Here is a 25440-nt window from a genome sequence, read left to right as displayed (position 1 = left end):
ACTGCTTGGGGAGACATGATGTAACAGGATCATAAAGTGTTTTTTAATAAAAAGGTAGATCCAGATTTATAGATCCTAATGTAAAGAATATCAAGGAAACCAGCTGATGTAAGATTTAACACATTTGATCTTCTGAGGCAGAACTTGAAGAATCGGAAATAAATCCTGTTTTCATACCTTTTTTTCCTTCCCTCTCCTGTCCTCTTGTGTTTGCCTTTCTGCATTATTCTTTCCTTTGTCAAACCATAGTTTGTCATTTTTTATCCAACAACTGGGCTTATTAGGGCATCCAAAACCAGGGCTACATATTGGTGTCAAATCTATGTCTTATAACAGCTATAGTAGAAAGTCATACGGGTCACACAGAAGGGAAAAAAATAAGTGTGGTTTCATTCCAGGGTTTGAAAATGTTGTTTTTCTATATAGTTGCAGCTTTATTCAGAAGCCAGCGTAGCACTCTTGCAACTGATTGATCCCAAGGTTTTCCAAGATCTGAATAAACAAGCAAAGAAGAATATGACTATAGACGGGAAAGAACTGACACTTAATCCTGCTTATTTATTGTGGGATCTCAGTGCCATCAGCCAGGTAGGCAAAATTCTTTAATGTAAAGAAAAACAAATAGTTTAAAAATTTTCCATGCTTGATGAGAACTACATTTTATGGTGTGATGTGAAGAATTAGAAACAGCGAATTGAAAAGTGTGCATCTATAGTCTAGATATTTTGGACAACAGTTCTCATCATTTACAGCCAGACGGCTAGTGAGGATGGGAGCTATAGTCCTAATATATGTACTGAAGATACTCAGTTGAGGAAGTCACACGCTCTTCCAACAGTCTAAACAGGATGAAGATATTTCACCCAGCCGCTTTGAAGATAATGAAGAGTTGCGGTACTCGTTGCGATCAATAGAGAGGCATGCCCCGTGGGTGCGACACATCTTCATAGTCACAAATGGGCAGATTCCTTCCTGGCTCAATTTGGACAACCCTCGGGTTACTATAGTAACACATCAGGTAAACGTTTTTGGAAACCTCTTCCTTCTTGGACAATTTAAAAAAAAAAAAAAAGATTTTCGTGACATTGATAGGTGGATAGACAAGGGTGGCATTCACAGCTCACAAAAAATATGTTAGTACGTATTTTCTTCCCTAATCTTGTGTCTTCCAAATTAGGGGGTGAGTTCCAGTCCTCACAAATCAGAGAACACCAGAGCCCTGATTTATTGCAAGATGCATGAGTAGGCATACACCACAGTAAACCACTCTTATTTTTTTCTTTTCCTTCCATGTGGAGCTCAGCAACTTTTGTTTCTATGTTTGCTTTACCACAACTGGCAATGTTGCCTGACCTGATACTGTGGTTGAAGTTCATGATGGTTAGTTGAAAACAAACCAGCTTCAGTAACATGTGAAAGCTTGTTTTAAATTATCAGAAGATAAAAACTGATGGTGAATTTAAGTATGGAAGCACAAACTTGTGATTTGGTTCACACATAATTATCCACCATATGGGTTCTGTTTTTTGTTTTGTGTGATGTGTGACTCTTCCCTTCAAATATTATGGTTTGCTATAAAACAGTCTTGGTGTGATGTGTCTAGGATTGGAGAGTCCTCCAAACCATGGTTTCATTTCCTGGGCTAAAGGTAACTTGAAAGGACTGATGTAGCCTCTTCCATTTGGCCTTCATCTGAAGTCCTAAAGTGCAATGGTGACAAGGATGATGATATTACAACTGTTCTTGTATGTGAGAGATGTTTAAGTATATTCATGTTTTCATGCTATCGTTGCTTAGTATGTATGAAAGCAAGTAAAGAGTTTTTCCAAACATTTGGCAGTATGTTTTGAAACATGTTATAAGATGGGGTTTTTTTCTAGTAAGGAGTTTTTGTTTTTGTTTTAATGACTATAGGACGTATTCCAGAATTTGAGTCATCTGCCTACTTTTAGTTCTCCTGCCATTGAAAGCCATATTCACCACATTAGAGGTCTATCACAGAAGTTCATTTATTTAAACGATGATGTGATGTTTGGGAAGGATGTCTGGCCTGATGATTTCTATAGTCACTCCAAAGGTCAAAAGGTAAATTCACCACAAAACAATTGGATGCATCAGATTTGACAGCTCAAACAACCTTTCTTCTAGCCCAGCTTGACACTAATAATAGTGGCTATCCTATTTATTCGTAGGAAGATGAGTTCCTACCCCTCCCCCCATACTTACATGTGACATGAAGATGGTAGTGGTGTCTTACTTTCATTGAAAAGAAGGAGGTGTTGAAAACAATGGGATGGACAACAGGTGCAAATGGCAGGCTACAGAATGTGGATCTCTATGAAAATTAGTGCATGATTGGGTGGGGTTTATTGCCTGATGAATGTGACCCAGTTTTTAACATCTAAGCAGAGGCCTCCTGTTTCTTTTATTTCCTTTGTTATCTGTTTCAGCTAATCTCTCACCAGTTCTGTCCCCCCCTTTTCTTTTCCTTCTCATTCTATCTGCCCCATCTCCATACCTGATTTCTATTCTGTTCTATTCTTTTTTGCTGTTTCTTCTAGATGGAGTAAGGAAAATGTGGGTGTCTGCACTTTTGTGTACAGTTTGTGTGTAAAAGAGAATGGTTGTTATATACAGATAGGGGATCAATTATTTTTATGATTGATAGATTATATGACATCAAGTCAGTGTCAACTCTTAGCAAACATATAGATAGATTTTCCCCAGCATAATCCTAGCAGAGAGAAAGATACACATAATATGGCTATACAAGAATGTTATATACCCATATTTATTGGTATATAACAAGAATGTTACATACCCATATTAAGAAATATGCCTACACAAGAATGTTATATACCCATATTTATTGGGGAGGGAGAAATACTGTATCCAGGACTGATTTCAGCTACATCTGGTAACCCTAGGTTGACATGGTAAGGAACTTTGACATTGTGCAGGATTTTTGTCTGTGTTTACATACTTCTTTCCTCTCATCTTTTCAGCAGTGTGGGGTTGGCTTACATTCAGGGTCAACTTCCTTTTGGGAAATAGGTCATATTCTTTTGTATTTCCTCTGCTTAACTGATTGCTGTTTGTTAGGGACCCCTCTGTTGTATTCAGATGGTTGTGTAAATAATTAAAAAACAAACTTCTGTTGTACTACTCCGGAATTATTTCACTGAAGGGCAGGTAAGCAATAATTTCAGTATATGTTCCAAAGCTTACAAATCCCTAGAAATGAGAATGCTAAAGACATTAGCTTAGATTGTAAAACGTGGATCTTAAAACAATTTATCTGTTTTGTATGCATTAAAGCAAAACACTCATAGGTTATTTAATATGGCTAAAAGGTATTAAACAGTTATAGTTTGCAACCTAGAGTCTTGTTGCCCAGCTAGGTGATGGTTAATCACCTGGTTAATACATGGATGAGAGACCATCAGGAGATCAGGGCTGTATCTAGATGAGACATCACAGAAACACCCTGGAAAAAAACAGTGGTAAACCATTTTTGTATTGTTCCCAGGAAAACAACATGGATATGGACATGAAAGTCATCAGGAGCCAAGTTTTACTTAAAGAAAAATTTACATTTTTAGTTTCTATTTCCCAAAATAAAATATTAACACATTTGCAATTAGGATTCCAAACATTTTCTATTTACCTTTGCCAGTATTTTGATGGGCAACCCTATGAGTTAAACAGACATCCTTCAGTAGCAATATTATGTGTATGCATTTCGTTTTGGGGCTTTTGAGCCAGAGCTTCCAATGTAATGAAAGGAGTTTTCTTAAGTCCATCAATATTTATAACATTCTTATCAATCAAATATTGGTTAAATAATCATTATCACCTGAGGAGACAGTGATAGTGATGCTTGGTGGTGCAAAAAAATGGTTCATACTGCATTATCAGGTACCAGCATCAAAGCTCTGTCTAATATTCATCAACCACTGGCAGATTAAGGCTACCCAAATTCTGTGGCTAAACAAGGAGGTGGTTTTTTTTAGTAGCTATTGCCTACAATATCACTCTGGTATTAGCATGACATAACTGAAAACATTTTTGTAATTAGTGAAGGCTGGCATCATTTTGTTCCTATATGAGACTAAAATATTTTTAATCAGATGGTTGTATAAAGGTTAACATGTTAATTTAAAATGTATGGATACTAACTTAATAACTGCTTAGCAATTTTAAGTTTGTCAGATAACTGAATCACATAGAGATCCCTGTTTGGGTTCGTAGGAACTTGAGCTAAGGTACTGTATATAAAGCCTTTCTCTTTTATTTTGAGAATTTGGAATCTGCAATTTGAGTTTTTTTTTCTTTTTCTTTTGCTGTCACATGAAGGAACAACAAGAAAACATTTGTCCATATATAAATCAAGGTTAACATTATATTCTTGGCATAGGCAGATCAGTTTGCTGTACAGAGGTGAGTTTAAAATACTTTTTGAAGAGCCATGAATGTGAAAACAACATGTTTTTCTGACCATTATCAGGTTTATTTGACTTGGCCTGTGCCCAACTGTGCTGAAGGATGCCCTGGTTCATGGATTAAAGACGGTTATTGTGATAAAGCCTGTAACAATTCTGCTTGTGATTGGGATGGAGGTGATTGTATTGGTAAGGAGAAATACATCTTAAAACCTGGCCTTTCACATTTCAGGGACCAGTTGCTATGTGGATGACAGTTTATGTTTTAGGATGCCAGAGATGCACATTCATCAGGCTGTCCTGAGCCATTCAGAGGGCTATTTGCATTCACAAGGCATTGTAGTCCAATGCCCCACATTCAGTGGCAAGCATTTTAATGCAACTGCATCTACGCAGGAAAAGAATCACTTCCCCTATAGCCACGCTATTCTGATACGGAGTAATTTGTACAGGGAAAAGAAGAGACCTGGGTGTGTAGCACTGATTTTGCTGCAATCATTGAGCAGCTGCTACTCAGCTTTTCCTTTGATTTTAACATTCCCACCATGTGGGTGGAAATGGTTGTGCTTGTTTGATAGGCAGTGAAAATGAATCCTAAAATTTCTCACTCTTTTCGTATCCTAGTGTTAATATCTAAGCTAGCTGTTTACCAGTATTTGTTGGCAGTTCCTTCACGGTGGTGATCCACTCAGTATAATAGCATTTCATCAAGGAAAGGGCCAGAACACTGGAAATGGCTGAGATGAATTAGCAGAATAGAAAAGTGTCTGTTCAGTCCCAGTTATTTCCTTCTTCCCCTTGGCCCATGCCAGAGGTATTAAAAAGTAGAACAACTCTGTTTATGTTACTCCTGATCTCTAATAGCTGCTATTACCCAGGCAGGAAAAAATTAATTCTAAAATGACAATATTCTTGGTATATTTGATACTCTCCCACCCAACCCCCAATATGCTGAAAGCTTTAAGTTTGGTCTTCTAAATAAAGCTTCTTTTTACTTTTAAATAAATAAAATCAGTTCATGATTTAAGAACTGTGCTACAATTAGACCTTTTAGCCACCTCTTTTCTCTTTTACTTAAGATTTTCCACAGCGGTGATATGAGGCACTGCCATCTTTTTTTCTTTTCTAGGTAATAGTGTGGGTAGCCGATACGGTGCTGGTGGTGGAGCTGTTGGAGGTATTGGGAATGTCCCATCCTGGCAATTTGGTGCAGGAATAAGTGGAGTTTCTTATTGCAACCAAGGCTGTGCAAATTCATGGCTGGCTGACAAATTCTGTGATCAAGCATGCAATGTTCTCTCTTGTGGATTTGATGCTGGTGACTGTGGACAAGGTATGTCAATACATATTTAGCAGTATAGCCTTTGGGGGTGAGCTATCTTCGTCACTTTAGGTATATAACCTGGCCCAATTCTTCAGTCTGTATCAGTGAAAACAGTTCGTTTAATTCCACTGTACTGGGGCCACATTTGTTTGAAAGACTCACGTGATAAACCAATGTCACATGAATGTTAATCCAACAAGAGACATGCTAAGGGTATGTTAATGTGTTTGGGATAAAAAGGAAAAAATAGGAAACGTAAGTGTCACCATCCATATATAGGCTTATCTCTTCTAAACCTGTAGGCCTGCTTTGTGTGCAGAACCCTAAAGGATGGAAGCAAAGTGAATCAAATGCTTTTAAGACACTTTTAGGCTTTTGGTATTTTTATTCTTTTATCATGTCTTCATTTTGTTTGGGTTTGGATATATAGAATTGGAGTAAAATAGGCCATTACTAGTATGTAGCAAACTGAATGGTTAAATAAAGACATGGCCTCTTTGACATCTTTTATTTGTATGCAAAATAATATACCCCTCCCGTACTTTTATTTCAGCACATTTTAGTATGTCAGTGTTTTAAAAGGAACTCTTCAGGGAATTTATTTCTATGTCAAATTTCTAAAACCTACTTGGACCACTAGAACAGGCTACGGTATACATAACTTATTTTCTGTACATATCATGTGAAAATGTGACTGTCCACTTTGGTTAAGTATCGAAAACTGGAAAATGCTATTTGTCTGAGCAAGACATGATCATGGGAAATTGGCAGATCATACCAAGTTGTATGGTGTAGTATTGGACTAGAGTTATGGATACCAGGATTCCATCCCCATTTCACTGAGTATCCAGGGTCCAGTCACATATTTTCTGTGCCTAACCTACCCCACTGAATTGTTGAGAAGATAGATGTAATGGTATGTGGGAATGACCTTGGGAGACGGGGGCGGGGGGAGGGATGCTGCCTAGGGAACGATCAGACAAGAGGGGGAGGAGGCTGCAGTTGTATAACGGGCAGGAAAAAAACTCAGAAAGGATCTTCCCTAACTTACCAGGCTGTAAAAAGAGAAGGTTGGAGATTTGTACTTTCAGACCTGCAAGATTCTGTTAACGTAGCCTTACAATAAAGTAGAATTAGCTCATCTGGTTGTGTTTCCTGTCTGGTCTACCTGGGAAAGCTGACAATAATATAGGGCATATGCACAGTCCAGAGGACCTGGAAGAAGGGTAGGATGCAAATGACAGCAACATGTAAATAGCAATATTATCTTCTTCCAGATCACTTTGGTGAGCTGTACAAGGTAACTCTTCAAAAGAATCAGACTCATTATATCATTCCAAAAGGTGAATCTCTACCTTATTTCAGCTTTGCTGGAATAGCCAAGAAAGGACTGGAAGGTGCTTATAGTGATAACCCAATAGTACGCCATGCTTCTATTGCTAACAAATGGAAGACAATCCACCTGCTAATGCACAGTGGAATGAATGCAACTGTGATTCATTTTAATCTTACGTTTCAAAGTAAAGATGAAGAAAAATTTAAGATGCAGATAACCTTAGAAGTTGATACTAGGGAGGAGTCCAAATTGAATACAACTTCCACCCAGAAACCTGAAGATGATTTGAAAGCTACAACTTCAGTGCCAGAAGCTGAAATGATATTTGAGGATATTCCTGAAGAAAGACGTTTCCCAAGCATTAAAAAACGTGTCAACAGTACATCCAAGTACTTAGATGAAGAAATGGTAATTCAGACAGTTAATGTGTCTGCACTTCCTGAAGATATAAAGTTAGCTCTGCAGAATTTAGAATTGCAGCTAATAGTTGGCGACATCACTCAGAAAGGTTATAATCGGTCCAAGGCTGCTCTCCTAAGATCATTCCAGATGATACCTTCAGAAACAAAGGCAGTGCTAAACGATTTCCAGGAAACAAAGAAAAGGGGCGAAGGGCTGAAAAATGTTGGAAAGACCATGCTTTGGGAGAAACCTTTCCAAAATGGCAATGAAGGCAAAACAGTAGATACAGAAAAAATGCACAATATGTCTCCACCAGGATTTGTACCAACAAGTAGCATTCTTGTGGAAATGAAGGTGACTAGTCATTTCCCCCTAAGATACAGCTCTGCAGTAAAACTGAAACCCACACCTGTAGTCAGGAATGTCGATAAAAAGCATGGCTCTCAGGAGAAAACCCTGAATGCCCTCATGCAGAAAGAAATGCAGGAAAGGAAAATTGCACAAAGAAAGAGGAAAGAGGTAGATGTTAATCCAGCATTTTCTGAGGAAGATACCGCAGGAAGTCCAAGAAGAAAATTACAATATTACACTGGAAATTATCAAGGCTTTTTGCCATGGGAAAAACATAAGTATTTCCAAGACCTTCTTGATGTGAGTATCCAAAGGATTGAAATATTTTGGCAATGGCTTGTTACTTGTTTCTAGCTCTTACTTAATTTTATATTTGCTTTTTTTTAAAAAAAACTGTATTCAGAGAACGTATTACAGAGCAACTAATTCATTTAGTAAACAGATATATCCAAATGGCTTTAGAATGGTGGGTAATAATATAATTATGTGTGTATATACTCAGAGAGTTTATTAGGAATTATTCCCCAAGTGAGTACAGACTTGCAGCTAAAGAGACTGGGCCATTATTAATGGACTCACTTGACATAACCTTTTGTGGTCTTAGGCAAGTAATGGCTCTGAACCTTAGCCATTCCTCATCTATGGTATGGAGTGATAATGTCTTATCTGAAAGAGTTATGATGATGATTACAGCATAGTTTGGCTTTGAAAAGACAAAAGTGCCATATCAATGTGAGTTTTCGTACAGCTTTAACAGTTGTGAATTCATTCAGCAGGACGCTTATCATTTGCCCATGCTATTTTCTGTATTAATCATTAACTTTAATACACATAACAAGAATTTTAAAATTAAAAGGGATAGTGGAAGCCATCCAGTCAGCTCTAATACAAGCAAGCATTCCTTAGTGTCTTGCTGCTACTTAAAATACTTCCAGTTAACAGATGTCAACTGCCAACCTAGCAGTTCGCAAACATGCAAATGTGAGTAGATGAATAGGTACCACTTTGGCGGGCAGGTAACGGCGTTCCGTGTAGTCATGCTGGCCACATGACCATGGAAGTGTCTACAGACAAACGCCGGCTCTTTGGCTTTGAAACAGAGATGAGCACCGCCCCCTAGAGTCGGACACAACTGGACTTAATGCCAAGGGAAACCTTTACCTAACAAATGTCTATAACTTCCTGAGACAACCTGCACCACTGCCCATACTGAATCTTTGATTAGGTCAACTGGAACTTTATAAAACAGTAGCCAAAGTTTGAGTTTCAAGAATTCTGTTTCAGGCAAGAAAGTTAAATATTCAAAAAGGTGATGAAAGGGAGGAGAGATGTGTTACCATGCCAAATCAGTCTGAAATGGGAAGTTGAGACACTCTGCAGACACTCAAATTTGGTCTTATTAGGTCCTGAATTGGTGTTAGATACTTCCAAAGGTTGCTGGAAGTAAGAAAGTAGCCAATAAAGATTAACTCAGTTTTCAGAATATAAATTCCATGCCTGTGTCTACTTTTTATAACATGACCAGTCTTCTTGGTGGGTGGGTGTGCTCTAGGTCCCTTCAATTAAACAGTACCATCTATTGGGACCTAGGAAGTGTGCCTTCTCTGTTGCAGCAACTATCCTCTGGAACACCATCCCCCTAGAGATCCATATGGCTCTCTTGGAAGACCTGGTTGTTCTCCCAGGCTATGGGCTAGGGTGGGTGTTGAACCCCAGTCAGTTGTTTTTGTTATATTGCACATTTCTCAGATGTGTATGGTCCTTTATCCTTGGTTTTATGGTTCTGTCTATTTTAACTGTAAACTGCCAATGGTAGAATTGTCTGGTTTGGGCAGCCTCTAAATCTAAGTAATTAATTAAAAAAACTAGACATTCTTGATATTAACAAAGGTAGGTTAAGCAAGTAATTTAGGCTTTTGGATTAGGTAAAAAAAGTTCATTGAAGCTGAATCAGTTTTGTTGCTTATGTAAGCATGATATGTGTCTTTGTTTTTCAGGAAGAAGAATCATTAAAGAAGGAAATTGCTTATTTCACAGATAGTAAACTTATTGGAAGACAGCTGAAAGATACATTTGCTGATTCCCTCAGATATGTAAATAAACTTCTAAATGGAAAATTTGGATTCACATCTCGGAAAGTCCCTGCTCATATGCCTCATATGATCGATCGAAAAGTCATGCAAGAACTACAAGATCTGTGAGTCCAATGGGGGGGGATAATTATTCTGTTTATTTATTTAAATATTTTTCTCCAACTTTTCTACTTGAAAACCACTGTGACTAAATACTCATAGCTCTTTGTTGCTTGAAATAGTTATAAAACTTCATTGGAGTCATCTGAAGATACAGGCTTAACATGGTTTGGCTCAACTGTTTTCAGAATCTTGAAATGAAGTAGGACTGGCTCAGTTGTTTTTCTAAGCTGTTCAGGCAAACAACTTTGGAAGTTCAATGGTTGGAGAGTATGATTGCTCCTTCAAGGCATATTGTCTGATGTCAGTATACTCAACTGGCCATGACTCAGGAGCCATGCATTTGATGACAATATGAAAGGCATCCTATGCGTATATAAATGTACTGAAATAAGGCTTCTTGTTGGGAATAAGATAGGAAAAGGAGTCTGATGTATGTAGGACCCTTCTTGCCATAGACCTTAGTTGCACAGATGTCATGGCACTTGGTTAGGCAGTGAGCATTGCAGAAGAGTGACTTGTAACTGTAGTCTCCCTACAAATGTCTGACACTGTTTGAACAACCCTAATTTTTGTATTTAATTCATGGACCTAAATTGTACGAGAACTACTTTACAATAAAAAGTTGCTCCTGAAGACAGTTGTATACTATCTTCCACTGGAAAAATTACTCAGATTAGGATCAGTTTTTGAAACTTTGTAAATATGAGTAATTCATTCCTTTTTATGGACAGATTTCCTGAGGAATTCGACAAGACCTCCTTTCATAAAGTACGCCATTCTGAAGATATGCAGTTTGCCTTTTCATATTTCTATTATCTCATGAGTGCAGTTCAGCAACTAAATATTTCCCAAGTTTTTGATGAAGTTGATACAGATCAGTCTGGAATATTATCTGACCGGGAGATTCGTACGTTGGCCACAAGAATTCATGAACTCCCTTTAAGTTTGCAGGTAATTAAAAAAAACCCATTGTAGCTTGTTCCATATCATTGCAGAAAGATCTAAAGCTGGATCTAAACCATACTTTACTTGCAATAGAGTTGGCCAAAGTAGTTTTCTGAGTGGGCTTTGTAGGACTTCTAAAATGTTTCACATTAACTCCATGAATCTTCCTCAGGGAATCAGTAGGGCCAGTTGTGGTGAAAGGGAAGAGTACTGATATGAAAAGGTATCTTCCTAAAGCATTGTGTAAATTATATTTTTAAACATATTACAAATGATACAATAAGTATGTGTTTAAAATATTGTCTCCTTTTATTAGCACATTAACCTTCCCCAGGCTTGCATTATCTGTAGTTGGGAGAACAAGTGTAAAAGCTGTTCTTCCACTTCTGATTAACCACAGCTCGCATCATCGGAACAAGATAAGTAATGGTTGATAGGCTACATTCAAACTGTGGTTAAGAAAACTTATAAATAACTATTGCTAAAATTAATCACAGTTCCATTTTTATAAGACATGGTAAGTTATGCTTAATAAAAAGAGTTGCTTTCCAACTCCACCTTGCAGCTGGGATGTGAAGACCAGTATGCTGTAGTAATTAATGTTAGTCTAGGACTGGGAAACTTTGGATTCAGAATCTCAGTCACGGAACTTAATTCATAAACTTTGGAAAAGTCATATTGTAAACTATCTCACAGGGTTGTTGAGAGAATGAAGAGGGGGAGGATAAAGTTTAAAAGATAAATCATGTTACTTTGAGTCAAATGTAGTTTTCATAAACAAAATAAAATAACATGAACCGAGGAGAAGATAGAGCATCCTCTTTCACTGACCTATAGGTTCATATGGTAACTCCGCAGCTTTTGTCTTTTGGTAGCTATTTAAAATGAAGTATCCTATTTTGAATCCTAGTTCTTAGTATGTAATCATGTGTTTGGAATGTATGATTTTGGACTACAGAATGCTGTTCCATATACTAAAATTCCTTCTTATAGAAATAGAGCCTGTCAGGGAGAAAGATTCTCACCTAGACTTTCCCTGATCATCCCATTTTTAAAAATGTATTGAATTTTGGAAGAGTGACTTATTTGCATTTGAAACAGAGACCAACTACAGGTCTCTGTTTCTTAGACAGTTTTTACCAAGATGATAAAACATTAATGTGCTGAGATAATCACATTTGCATTTTTTTTAAGATTGTAAAGATTGCAGTAAGGAAAATGCATAACCTTTTCCCTTTTTATCCCTGCCTTACTAGGATTTGACAGGACTGGAGCAAATGTTAATAAATTGTTCTAAATCCCTTCCAGTAAATATAACTCAAATTAATATCATACCACCAACTCAAGAAGCATATTATGATCCCAATCTGGTAAGGAACTGTTACAATGTGAGTTTATTCTGCCATCTAATTTGTACATACAGTCATTTCAGACAAAATTAATTTGCAACACATATATAATTTTTAGTAGATCAGACTATTAAAGAAAAATCCTTAAATATTTTCTATTCAGTAAACTGTTAGATGTCATAGTCAAAAAATCACATGTAAAGAGAACTTGCTGTTCATTTCATTGATGAAAATACTGTATATCTCCACTTTATATATGCCAGTAGTATGAACATACCCAGTGGTTTTGTTTATTCATTCACTGATAAATAGATCGCTTCGTCTCCCAATGGTATGCCAGGACTACTTTTGAAAATCCTGTTAGGGATTTAAAAAAAAAAAAAGCTCTATAGTGTGGAACAATGTAATTAATAAAATCCATATCTTCCAGGACTGTATGAAATTAGATTTTGGACATTAACAGTAATCTTCTTAATTCATCACCAAAACAAAATTCTCTAAGGTTTTTCCAGTCCCTGGAGTTGAACTGTATGACTTGGTGATGTTGATCAGTGATGATGCACTGATGATGTTCCCTAGTCGGGTAATGAAACGTCTGCAAGCAAACAACCAAGCTCAAAGAGCGCCAAGGACTCCACAGTTCCACCCTGAGCTACTATTATATAATTCTCTTCTATTGGAATTCTATAGCCTTCAGCTTTCCTTCTGACCCTAAATGCCATGATTCTGTTAAGTACTTTATAAATAATAAGAGAACAGATTCTTACCCCAAAGAGTTTATAGTTCAAAATTTGTCAATAAACGAAGAAATGAAAATAGGACAATATTAAACACTATTATATATACATGAAAAGTGTATATAAAGTCTTTTTCATAATGAGATGTAAGGCATTTTTATATGAAAAGCTCAATTCTGTAATATTTTCAGGATCCCCTTTTGGTGTCTTAACAGCCTTCATGATTTCTTTTAAGCTGCAATTTTCATCTTTAAAGAAAAGCTTGCTTAAAATAACACTATAGTATCTTCTGTTCACATTTCTTTTTGACTTGTTTCTGTTGGGTTTCCAGGTACAAGACTAAGCCTATTTTTTAAAAAAATCCCTTAAGAATTGAAGTTGTGTTTTTAGAACTGTTTATGGCTTTGCCAGCAGGTGTTAATTAAATTGGAATTAGGAATCCCTGCTCAGATCTTAGTTGGTTTTTCTGATTGTCGAAGACTGACAAGCATTTTTCTCCCCTGCTGGAGAATACATTGCACACTGCATTATATATGAAATATGGAAACTAATACAGTTATTTTTAAAAGTCACTCCATTTTGTATAATATGTCTCTGACATTTGCTGAATAATTGCAGTACATCCTGGTTCTTTGGGGAAACAAGAGAATAGTAGGGAGCTTTTCTAACTGAAAATAAATAAAAATCTAGAGGTAATGATCTCTATTTTGCATAATTGTTTATTTTTCAGCCTCCAGTGACTAAAAATCTGCTAATGAATTGTAAGCTTGTGACTGATAGAATTCGCAAAGCATATAAGGACAAAAACAAATACAGGTATTGATTTATTATTTTATTTAAACTGCGACACCAGTAATAAATAACCAAAGAACCATTTAAAGCCACTTGGTAACAAAGCATGACATAATAGAAGCGAAAATAATTTCTTTTAAAAAATAGGGTTGAATATACATGATTCTTGGTCCATCTTTAATCTGGAACATTGTATTTCCATGAGAGGACTGTACATCCTGGATGATACCTAGTATGGTGATATCTAGAAAGATTAGCCTTAATCATGCCATATGCCCATTAAAGTTATTTCCAGTTTCAGGAAGGAACAAGAAAATAATTATTACTACTTGTAAATGCAAGTGCATACAGATATAGTTAAGTTTTAATAATTTGCTACCGTAGGTTGGTGCTTTTCACCATTAGAAGTCATTCAGCAGTGAGATAGACACAAAATTGTACTAGCAGGGGTGTCAGCAAGGGTGTCAAAAAAAGTCAAGATGGCAACTACAACCATGCAGTTGAAGCCCTGCCTCCTTTTTATGTGCATCCCGTATAAAAAGGGGTAGGGCTTTGACTGCTTGGTCACAGATGCCAAATTGACCTTTTTGATACCTTCTCCCATGGAGACCCCATGTCCTGGTTTTATTCTTTGCAATCCAGCTGAAGGAAGTTATCTGAAAGGATCAGAACTCCGCCTTTCTGTGCAGTGCTTCTCCAGGACAGGGGAAATCTTGTGTAGCGGGTGAAGAGAAGCCAGCAAAAGAAAGGTCAAGTTCTAAAATGGGATGGATCAGGTTGGAGAGTTGAGAGAAACAAATTCCCAGCAAATTCTCCCACTTTGTCCTGGTAAGAGGCACTGGGGCAGTGGCTCTGATGCTCCTAATTCCTCCATTCTAAGACCGCTTGGTCACGTTACCCAGAGAGAAGCATATGTACCTCACCCTGTGCTTCCCATTTTTCAGATACACACATACATAGAAACACAACGTGAGAGTCCAGAAACGCAGATACAAGCACAACATGTTCCTTTGTTAGACAGAAGAAAATACAGATGCCTCCTATGGCCACTGCTGGGAAAAGAATTTGAAAAAAATGGCAGAATCTGAAAAAATGGCAGAAGCTATCTTCTGCATGGTTTCCTACCTTGTTCAGTATATATATTGATGAACCAAGTCTTCATGTTTGATGGTGATCATTGTGAGAAATTTTTAGGTTTGCTTTCAGGAGGCTGAGTATGGCCCATGCATAGATCCTAGTATGGCTCAGAAGAGGGCTGTTTTTTTTTCCCCTTCTCAATTCAAGCATCAGACCAGGTCATTAGGAAGAATGCAGAACTCCATGCCTGTGTCCACATCACTGCACTGTGTGAATTAACCTTCAGAGTTAAAGTAATTTCTAATGGATAGCTAGGAGACAATGATAGAAAATAGATACCTACAAATTTGGAGGCAGTTACTAAAATACCATGGGCTGAGTAAGGATGAATCAGGCAGTCCTGGATCAAATAAAGGCTGACTACTCCCTTGAGAGGATCAGCAAGTGGAATGAGTGATACATGCAGATGAGAAAGCGATTTTGCCTGACAAGATTGAGGGAGGTAGAAGGGAAAAACAGAAAATAAGGTGGGGTAGACCAGTGAAAGAGATTACTATAATGCTTCTGGAAGAACTATGAGTTATTTCTGGAGGTGGGGTGAGATGGCAAGCATTTGTCCATAGATTTGCCATGAGTCCAGTCCAACTCAGTGGCACCTAACTATGAAGAAAAGGAAGGGCTGGCTGAAGCCCTTGCAAGGGGGATAGGCATGGCCTCTCTATTTCCCATAGTGCTCTGCTTTCTGTCTGAATGCAATTAGTAAGGCCTTATGGGAAATACTTTACTTGTTGTAGGAACTGTTGTCCACAATATCTTTTCAGGTTCCATCTTTCAAACTGGATGAGATTAATAGCATTTAAAGCAGTAAAGCAACTGTGTTCTTTAGAAGGCTGACTGCCTGCATGCACAGTAGCTTCACTTTGCTGGTGGTGTCAGCAGAAGTGTCAGGTGCACATGCAGACAACAGGAAACAGCTTTCAAAGCAGCAGTATGAGGATGTGGCAACTTTAACAGAGGAAGGATGCTTTGCTGTTGATATTGCAAACACACTTTGCAAAGCACCATTTCAAATGCTTTGCAGAGTCATAGTAGACACAAGGCTGCCGTTCCCTAGTATGCTAGCAGATACAATAAGGATCAAAGCCAATATGAAACAGGATAATCAGATGCTGCTTTTTAATGAATGTAATGACACTCTTTTAATTTCCTAGTTCATATTATTTTGTTGATGCTTACATTTTTTGTACCATCATCAAGGTTTGAAATTATGGGAGAAGAAGAAGTAGCATTCAAAATGATCCGCACCAATGTTTCCCATGTGGTTGGACAGCTTGATGACATAAGGAAAAATCCCAGGTGTGCATTTCTAATCTTCATTCAGCTCTGATACTGTCTCAATTTTTTATTCTATAGAAGAAAACATTTTTGAGTGGGCTTTTAATTGTTGATGGTTTAAGTTTTTTAAAATTTTAATTAGTCGTTCTATGCTTATTATAAATTACTATGAGATTTCAGTAGTTCTGAACTGTTAGTGACCACTTAAGCATCCTTGGCCTTTTAATGGAGACCACTGATCTAAATTATTAGTACCTCAATTGCCTTTGATTTCTTGGATTTCTAAACTAGGATTGTCCCAGAGCATAATAAGGTCCTATTGTATTGTCTGTCACCTTGCCGTAAGGCTCCAATAATGTTTATGAGACAGCAGGAATTGGGGGAAGGAGCTTTATGTACTTTTTCACATATAATGCTGCATTCATATAACACTAGGTAGCAAAAAAATGTACAATTGTGTTAAGTATGCTAGCTGTGGCCATTCCTAAATGTCTCTGATCTGCAAGAATTATCCATGCCTTTGTTGCATTATGCCTAGACTATTGTAATGTACTCTATGTTGCGTTGTCCTTGAAGAGTATCCAAAAGATTCAGTAGTTACAAAACTTGGTTGCTAGGCTGCTAATAGTGCACAATACTGTGATTATATAAAAGGTCAGCACAAACTGCCAGTTATTTTCTGGCCTCAGCAGATGTTGGATCTTAAAATGTTGGGTCTTAAAATCTTAAAACGGATTGGATCTTAAAATTTTGAGCAGCAGTGAACTTGGTTATCTAAGGCCTTAGGTATCTCATTACAGACCCTCCTTGTTGTTAAGATCTGCAAAAAAGGCAATTTTGAGTGACACTCTTACTTGCAAAGGCTTATTGGCCAGGCAGATGCAGAAATCTAGTCTCTCTCCAGCACCACTGCCAGATTAGGAGTGGCATTATTTTGGAACTAAGTGGGGCCCTCAGCCCCTTAGTTAATTTGAGCCTTTTAAAATTGCTAATGAATTTATTGTTTCAATATTTTAATATGGTTTTATTTTACTTTTGTAAGTGAATTCTTCTACATCATTTCTGTGACATTACTGTTGCTGCTGCTGCTGCTGCTACAACAACTACTGTTAACAACAAAAGCTGGATGCAATGAAACCATTTTCTTATTAGGTTAGGAACATAAACACTGTTGGTTGTCTACAAAATACATAACAATACAGAAAAAGGAGATGAGTCTTTCTGAAATTTAAAGGGAACATAATACAAAGAGTCTTATATGTCTGTGTATCTACAGATGCTAGCATTATATATAATAGATATTTTATTGATTTATTTAATTAATTTGCCCCCGCCCATCTCCTCCCAGTGGGGGGCTCTGGGCGGTTTACAATAATATTCCCAACCTTTTTATTCCTATTAGCTTTAAATGTAAGATCACATTGTGTTTAACTGAGATATGAGAATATGTCAATTATTAATAGCTAATTAAAATGGAAAGTTGCATTTAGTCCAAGTAAGATTTTTTATGTACTTTTTTCCAGAAAATTTGTTTGTCTTAATGACAACATTGATCACAATCATAAGGATGCCCAGACTGTAAAGGCAGTTCTTAGGGATTTTTATGAATCAATGTTTCCCATCCCATCACAATTTGAACTGCCAAGAGAATATCGGAACCGCTTTCTTCATACACAGGAGCTTCAGGAATGGTGAGTGTTTCAGCACCTTTGAAAAGAATATGCATATACTGTATTATCATTTGAAGTAAAAGGAAGTTTTCCTTTCCTTTATGGTGGACTGAATTTACTTAAAATTAAAACTGCTAATATTACTCTTCTTTAAAGATAGCCAGTAGAAAAATGATAGTTCAAACATTCCATTGCTCTTTCAACGTCAGTGTAATTTAACATGTTCTCTTATGGGCTCTCATGGGAATAATTTAATCCTTGCTTTCAGCCAACTGGTTACTTTACGTTTTCTAATTAATGCAAGGGTGAATGCCAAAATTTCTGTCAAAATTTTATTTTATTCATCCTTTCAGATGTTGGTTTCCCCCTCAGTCATAGATCAATGCACAAATACAGAAATAAATTAAAGATGGGGATTGTCTCCCTCCACTTCCCTGGTGTATTGCCTCCTATTTTTACTTTTTAAAAAAGGGAGTTCCCAAAGCTTGCTGAAAGTCTTCTTTTGTATGGAGAATAACCTTTTGGTTACATAAATTTTCTCTTTTGGTATATTGGATTTAATCATTTATTTTTTACTTGTTTTTATCATATTTACTTAGGAGAGTCTACAGAGATAAGCTGAAATTTTGGACACATTGTGTATTAGTAACATTGATTGTGTTCACAGTCACCTCATTTTTTGCCGAACAGGTAAAGCTATACATATCAAATTCTTTCTGGGAGATCAATTACTGTATAGTAAAAGTCCAAGTATGGGAAAATACAGAAATATACCAAGGTTAAAATCTTAGCTTGTTATACCAGCTAAATGTGTGGCTTCTACAGTATCAAGCAGTTACTGAAATTAATTCATCAAAAATAATAGAAGATATATATAATGGCTGTGGTGAGGAGAGAGAATTGCCCTAAAACGACCTCTTCATTTCTTCATTCTGTGAGAGGAACTGCAGCTGCAGTCATGGGAACAAAGGCATGCAATAGTTTTTAGGAGGGGCATTCCTTACAACTACACATCTGGATTGATAGTCTGTTGCTTAGAGGGACAGATAAAATATAATGCTGTTTTATGAGCAGGTTAATAGGTCTCTGGCTAAATGGGATGCACACACATCCAAGAATTGGGATGCGTGTACATCGTCAATAATACCAATAATCTGTTCAGGAAGAAGCACTATGGTAGATTAATTTTTCTTCCACAAATTTATCATGGTTAGAATTGTTGCTAATGATCTAATGTAATACTATATGTCACTTCCTGGATTAATGGGGAACCATGTATATGACAGTTTCAAAGGCATTTTTATAAGGGTTTCATGGTTTTCCTTATAGGTATATTATGATATAAAGTCTGCCATGCTTTCTAGAGGGAAAACAGCCTTATCTCAGAAATGGCTGGGGTGGACACATGTTTCCAGGGAATAGAATACAACAACTTGATTGTTCAGGTGCATAAATGTTGTAAAGATAAAAAAAAATTTTTTCTTATTTTTCAGCTAATAGCTCTCAAACGAAAATTTTTTCCAAGGAGGAGGATTCAGAAAGAAGTTTGTCATGAACGAATGAAAGTGTAAAAGAATATTTATTTGTAAATCAGTCTACCTCAACATGTGATGAGCATGTAAAGACTTTAGTTTCAGAAGTGTATTGATAGTTATGTCTTGGGCATTTGCAGAAGGGCCCCCATCCATTATTGTTGTGTTTCTGTGTGTGATCCATGCTACTGAATTTAGAGAGGAAAAGTAAGTTTGTGAGGGAGAAAGGGTTGTGTTGCCAGCTTTCAAAAGTTTGTGACTCACAAGTGATCTTCTGAATGCTTTATCCTTTTTATAAAAAGGGTTACTGAAAAATAGCTGCATTTACTGCAGTATCCATTGCCAATACTGGAAAGTTACGCTTCTATTGGATGTGTTCTAAGCTTCTGTCACAAGGCTCTTGGTGAACTATTAACCATTTGATTACTTCTTTAGTTCTTTTATTCTGTTCTTTGAATCAGAAAATATATAAATTTGGGCTGTAATTTTGCATCCCACTAATACAGAGAGTGGGATATGGGCTAGCGTACACTGAAATCATTACCACAATTATGCCATGGTATTCTCTGCTGCAGCCAGTTAGATCAATGGGAGGGTTTTTGGTACTAATTTCTCTTCAGGTTCCTTATCTATAGATTACTTTAGAAGAGCAGGAAGAATGTGATACAAAGCCTAAAAGAAAATGAGCTTCCAGATGCTTCTATGAGCATGCGAGTAATCTTTATATTGGCAGCATTGGGGTACAGCTGGAATCCCCATCAGGGTTAGAATCCTACTGTTCTTCTATGGGAGCTGCTGTGAATCTTGCACTTCACTTCAAGCACAAAGGGGCAGAACTGCTGCTTTAGCTTCCCTCCCACCTACTCATTGTAAAGTATTTATATACTAATGGGTTCAACTATAGGATATTTTCTGAATGAAAGATTGGAAATGTTAATACCCTGTTGCTTTATTTTCCGCTACTAGGTACAGAAAAAATGATACATAAATACTGTTCGAATCTGTGATGCCATTGTAATGCCTCTGTTGGTCAAAACCTAAATTGCAGCTCAATCTGCTTAATTGCATTTTTAGTAACATTAATAATTGAATGCCTAATTAAAACTTAAGGTTATCGTCAAGTAAAAGAGGCTTAGATGTAACTGTTATTTATACGAACATGTATATTTTAGCAGTAAAAATGGATTGTTACATGTTGTCATACATTGTATTGTTTTGTAAGTGTATTAGCATGATACAGAGTAATTTCTCATATCATGTTTTTAGAAAATTGGGATTTGTTCTGTGATCTGCTTTCTTTATCAATAATTTTCCAAAATCATGTACAGAAAAAAGGACAATTTAAAAAAGATATTTTGAAAGGATTATCTTCAGTCATGATAACTTTACTACAGTTTAGATTACATCAATCATTTTATAATGAAGATAAAAGATTTTCATTGTATGTATGCTGTAAAATATATGTTTTCTTTTAATATATAGTGTCACTGATTTAAAATGTTACCTGGCAGGTATGTTAAAGAATGATCAAATATTTAATGTTCTGAAAAAATGTTAAATATTTCCAAATAAAAAAGGCACCTTATTCTTTATCCAGAAAGACAGACGATTAATTTTAAATACAATAAATTTCTTTCAGCTTCTGTAAGGTAACTTGTTTTCACTCTTTTTTTAAAACACAACAAAAGAAAACATTTTGTTATGAACTCTAAAAAAATTTAACAAGGGGCTGAAAGGATTATTGTAATGTTAAGGAGGGAGGAGGGATAATTTGTAACTGCTGTAAAGAAGGGTAGACGGAGCTTCTTTAACTATCTTTTTTTTTTCTTTAGCTGTACTCTTTTCTGCACTTTTTCTTTTCCTTTCTTTATATACTGCTGTATTTGTCTTTTAGCCATGTAGTAAAGGTAAAGGTAAAGGTTTCCCTTGACGTAAAGTCCAGTCGAATCCGACTCTAGGGGGCGGTGCTCATCTCCGTTTCTAAGCCTTGGAGCCGGCGTTGTCATAGACACTTCCGGGTCATGTGGCCAGCATGACGACTCGGAACGCCGTTACCTTCCCGCCGAAGCAGTACCTATTGATCTACTCACATTTGCATGTTTTCGAACTGCTAGGTGAGCAGGAGCTGGGATTAACAACGGGAGCTCACCCCGCCGCGCGGTTTCGAACCGCCGACCTTCCGATCGACAGCTCAGCGGTTTAACCCGCAGCGCCACCGTGTCCCTTTTTAGCCATGTAAAAACTTTTAATAAAAATTAATAATAAAAAGCAGTACTATACTCAGTTAAATGACTTATTTCAGTTATCAAATGATTTTGTAGCCATGAAGACTAACATTTGGAAACGTCAAAACTGACCTGTTTTTATGGACTTTTTGCTAAAAGAAGAAAAAAGTTAAATGACGATTTATAGATTTAATGATTGAAAAAGAGGATTAAATAAGGGTTTGAAGGGATCTCTGGAATAGTTAAGAGGGAGGGGGGATGATGAGTTTGTTAATATCTGTTGAAAAGAAGTTTAGAAGTCATTTAGTTTCTTTAGTTATCTTTTTCTTCTTTGCACTTTATTCTCTTTTTTCTTTTTTTTAGATTTGTCTTTTACTTACGAAAAACCTTTGATAAAAGTTATAGATATATAAAAAAAGACTAACATGCTTTGGACTCTCTGTGCCTTCTTTTATTAGCTGCATTGATTTCCTCTTCTGCATCCTTGCATTCAGTGTTTTCCAAATTTGGTAAACAAACTGATTACTGCCATTTATTTTGATTCCAAGGTGAAATCAGAACTGATCAAGAGATATAATTTTTATAGGATGCCCATCTCCACCCCAACAGAAAAAGTCAAGTTCACTGTGTACTGAGAGCCAAAGTAAATACAATAAATGCCTGTTACAGCTGCTGGCTACGTTTTTGAAGATTAAGATTAGCTTCAGAGGAGAATGCAAAAACCACTGTTGAGGGCCATGAAGAATGTGGAAGAATACAGCCAGGGAAAGTGCATTTTTAAAATACTCATTTCAAGAATAAAAATGTGTAGAGTGTTTTTCTGCTTGTCTTTCTCCTATGCTTTTAAGTTGTTAAGCAAACAACTGCAATGGCCATCCAGCGCCTTGTCACATTTATGTGTATGCTCACTAGGTTTGGCTGGGATCAGAGCTGCATCTGCTGATCCTTTCGACCTTTCAGTACAAAATGACAGAAGTACTCTATTAGGGCTATCAGATCTGAGTGAAAAAATCTGGACAACCATTAGATGGCAGCAATAGTAATCTGGATTGCTGGGTTCAGGTAGCCCTAAGGTCTATCATCAAAACGCAGAAAAATTAGGAGGGCTGTACTGTAGGTGTCCAATAAGGAAATAGAGAAAATTTGTGAGAAAAGTCCTTGTCTCTGCTTGCTTTCTCTGAATAAAATCCTTGCAGTGGTAAAACTGCTGCTTCCTCCTCTGCCTTTTTATTTTCTCTTTAAATCAGGCCACTGTTTCTGAGTCTTGAACCATTCCCAGTCCTCAGAGCTTGGCTTTGAATGCTTTCACCCAGACACTGCAGCTGAATTATTGTCTGGAAATGGGAAGACAGGCACGGAAAGGCAAGCGATATTAAGCCTCCAGCAAGACTTTTAAAATGAAAGCCCGCAGGGGGGAAAAATTGCCAGAGCTGATTGTGGAGTGGAATTGAAAGAAGGCTTGTGTACTAGATCAGATGTTTAGGTGAAAAAACATCCAGGTTAGGTTCAAGCAACACCAGGCAGTCATCCAGAAGGTTCAAAAAGTTACCTTTTGGGTGGGTGGGTGTGTTTCATTTATTTATACATAGCTGCCCATCTCACAACCTTCTGGGCTAGGGGTTCTCCTAGTTCCAGGAGCGGTCACTAGGGGTTCCCTGGGAGATCACAATTTATTTGAAAAATTATTTCAAATTCGGGCAACTTCACCTTAAAAGAGGTAAGTTTCGTTCTTTATTTTTAGTTTAAGAACACTTAAAACATATATGCAGGCCTACATATGAAACAAATAGAATACTTTTGTAACTTCTGGCCTGTATTTGAGCCTGAATGTGGAGGGGTTCCCCAAGGCCTGAAAAATATTTCAAGGGTTCCTCCAGGACCAAAAGGTTGAGAAAGGCTGTTACTGCGTGTGTGTATTTATTTATTTCTATTTATACTGATTTATACATGGCCACCCATCTCACCATCTTTGGGATGTGTGTGTTATTTCTATTTATTTTGATTTATATATGGCCACTCACAACCTGTGGGTGTGCGCGCAATTTATTTTGACTTCTTTATTTCGTTTTATACATGGCTGCCCATCTCACAACCTTCGGGGGGGGGGGTGTATGTCCACCCTTCCAACTCTTCAATCGTAGGGAAGGAACGACAGACCTCTTCACTCCAACCCATTTGCGGCTACCGCTCCCCGCAAGCACGCGCTCGAGGGGCCGGCCTGGAACGTTGTCGCGCAGGCCTTTCTCCGTTCCCTCCCCGCTGCACGTGCTGGCGGAGCCTTCGAGGCAAGGGCGGGGAGGATCCGGCGTAGCAGAGCTGCGTGGTGCGGATACAGCGCCCTCTCGTCAGCTCAGCTGTCCCTCTGTGTGGGGACAAGCGCGAGCGGCTGGGACGGGAGGAAAATCGCGGGAGGGATGAGGAACCGGGGTGGTCGTGTGTGAGTGGGCGAGGGGTCGTAGCAACCGGCCGGGTATTTGGAAGGGGAAGCTTCTGCCGTGGTGGGGAGGGTGTCGCTCAGGGGCAAATAGCACAAAGCCAGTTCGACTCTGAGGTGATTTGGGCGGGAAATGCAGGCGGTGGCTGCGTTGAGGAGCGAGGAGAGGGGCCTTTTTGCGTGAGCCCTTTTCCTCTTCTAGACCTCGGGCACTTCGGGGGAGAGAATCTCCAAGGAAGGGCTAAGGCAGGAGAAGATGGGCCGAGCAATTAAGGAAATAGGATACTCAGAAAAGGCTTAAATCGAATTTATTAAATCTCTTACAGTGTTTTATTTGTGTCTGTGTGGACTTTGAGAGTGCCTGCCCCTACTAATCCGAAAGTGTTAAAAGTTGCAAAGAGAATTTCCCAGTCAAATACAGCTAAACTCCTAAACTGAAAGACAGCCTTGACACTAAAAGAGATTACAATAACCTGGTTTTAAGAAGTATTTTTCAGTCTGCATTTCATGTATATTTTTTTATAACACACTTTTCTCACCCAAGTTGGCAACAACCAGTCTAATAATAAGGAAAGTGCAAAACCAAAACGTAACCTTGGTAATGCAGTAGGAAAAACAAGATCTTAGGATCTCCAAGAGTGTCCTACCGGAATATGCATCTGAACTGCTGCTTTAGCTGATGCTTAAAAGCAGAAAGGGGAGCCAGCCTGGTTTCTGGAGGCACTTTTTTAAAGCCTTGTCACTACCATCAGGGAATTCTCTTTTCTAGCACACCTACCTGTTATTTAAAGGTTGAAACATGGAATTGAGTGACCTCCAAAGACTCAGAGCTGCAACTGATTCACAAACAACTTTAATATGAAAGCCAACACTCTAAAATGGATCTAGAAGCAAACAAATCTGTAAAGTTGTAATAATAATAATAATAATAATAATAATAATAATAATACAGTAGTGATAGTTTTTATTCTGTTTTGCAGTTTACTTAATTAAAACAACTTATGTTAATTTATGAGGTTGATTTATTCAGTTGAACTTGCATGGTGAAATGGAGTTGTTTTATATATAACCACTTTGAGTTAAAAAAAAACATAGGTAAGGGTTATCTTGTCATAACCTCAGACTAATTTCATATGTGAAAATGTATAAGAAATTCTGCACATAAGAGACATACTGAATTCCAATTAGTTTTATAAAAAGAGATACAAGATACAACAGTACTCTGAATTCAGATTTAATTAAACAAATGTGAGGTTTGAATGTTACTGATACGTATTTACATAAATTTTATAGC

General features: G+C 37.4%; 1 protein-coding gene across 1 annotated transcript in view; it reads left to right on the top strand.

Annotated features, from left to right (window-relative positions):
* Nucleotides 1-21135, top strand: part of GNPTAB (N-acetylglucosamine-1-phosphate transferase subunits alpha and beta) — a 49392-nt gene extending 28257 nt beyond the window's left edge. Inside the window, exons 8-21 of the mRNA XM_063309450.1 lie at nucleotides 427-588; nucleotides 839-1018; nucleotides 1915-2085; nucleotides 4508-4631; nucleotides 5572-5775; nucleotides 7044-8155; nucleotides 9853-10052; nucleotides 10782-11001; nucleotides 12252-12365; nucleotides 13812-13897; nucleotides 16208-16306; nucleotides 17809-17976; nucleotides 18555-18645; nucleotides 19449-21135. Of these exons, the coding sequence (XP_063165520.1) occupies nucleotides 427-588; nucleotides 839-1018; nucleotides 1915-2085; nucleotides 4508-4631; nucleotides 5572-5775; nucleotides 7044-8155; nucleotides 9853-10052; nucleotides 10782-11001; nucleotides 12252-12365; nucleotides 13812-13897; nucleotides 16208-16306; nucleotides 17809-17976; nucleotides 18555-18645; nucleotides 19449-19526 (3009 nt within the window). The 3' untranslated portion in view covers nucleotides 19527-21135. The remainder of the gene's footprint in view (nucleotides 1-426; nucleotides 589-838; nucleotides 1019-1914; nucleotides 2086-4507; nucleotides 4632-5571; nucleotides 5776-7043; nucleotides 8156-9852; nucleotides 10053-10781; nucleotides 11002-12251; nucleotides 12366-13811; nucleotides 13898-16207; nucleotides 16307-17808; nucleotides 17977-18554; nucleotides 18646-19448) is intronic.
* The last annotated feature ends 4305 nt before the right edge of the window (nucleotides 21136-25440 follow it).

This window comes from Candoia aspera, chromosome 7, assembly GCF_035149785.1.
Source record: "Candoia aspera isolate rCanAsp1 chromosome 7, rCanAsp1.hap2, whole genome shotgun sequence".
NCBI lineage: Eukaryota > Metazoa > Chordata > Lepidosauria > Squamata > Boidae > Candoia > Candoia aspera.
Note: the sequence above shows the minus strand (reverse complement) of the source record. Positions and strands in the feature narration are given on the sequence as shown.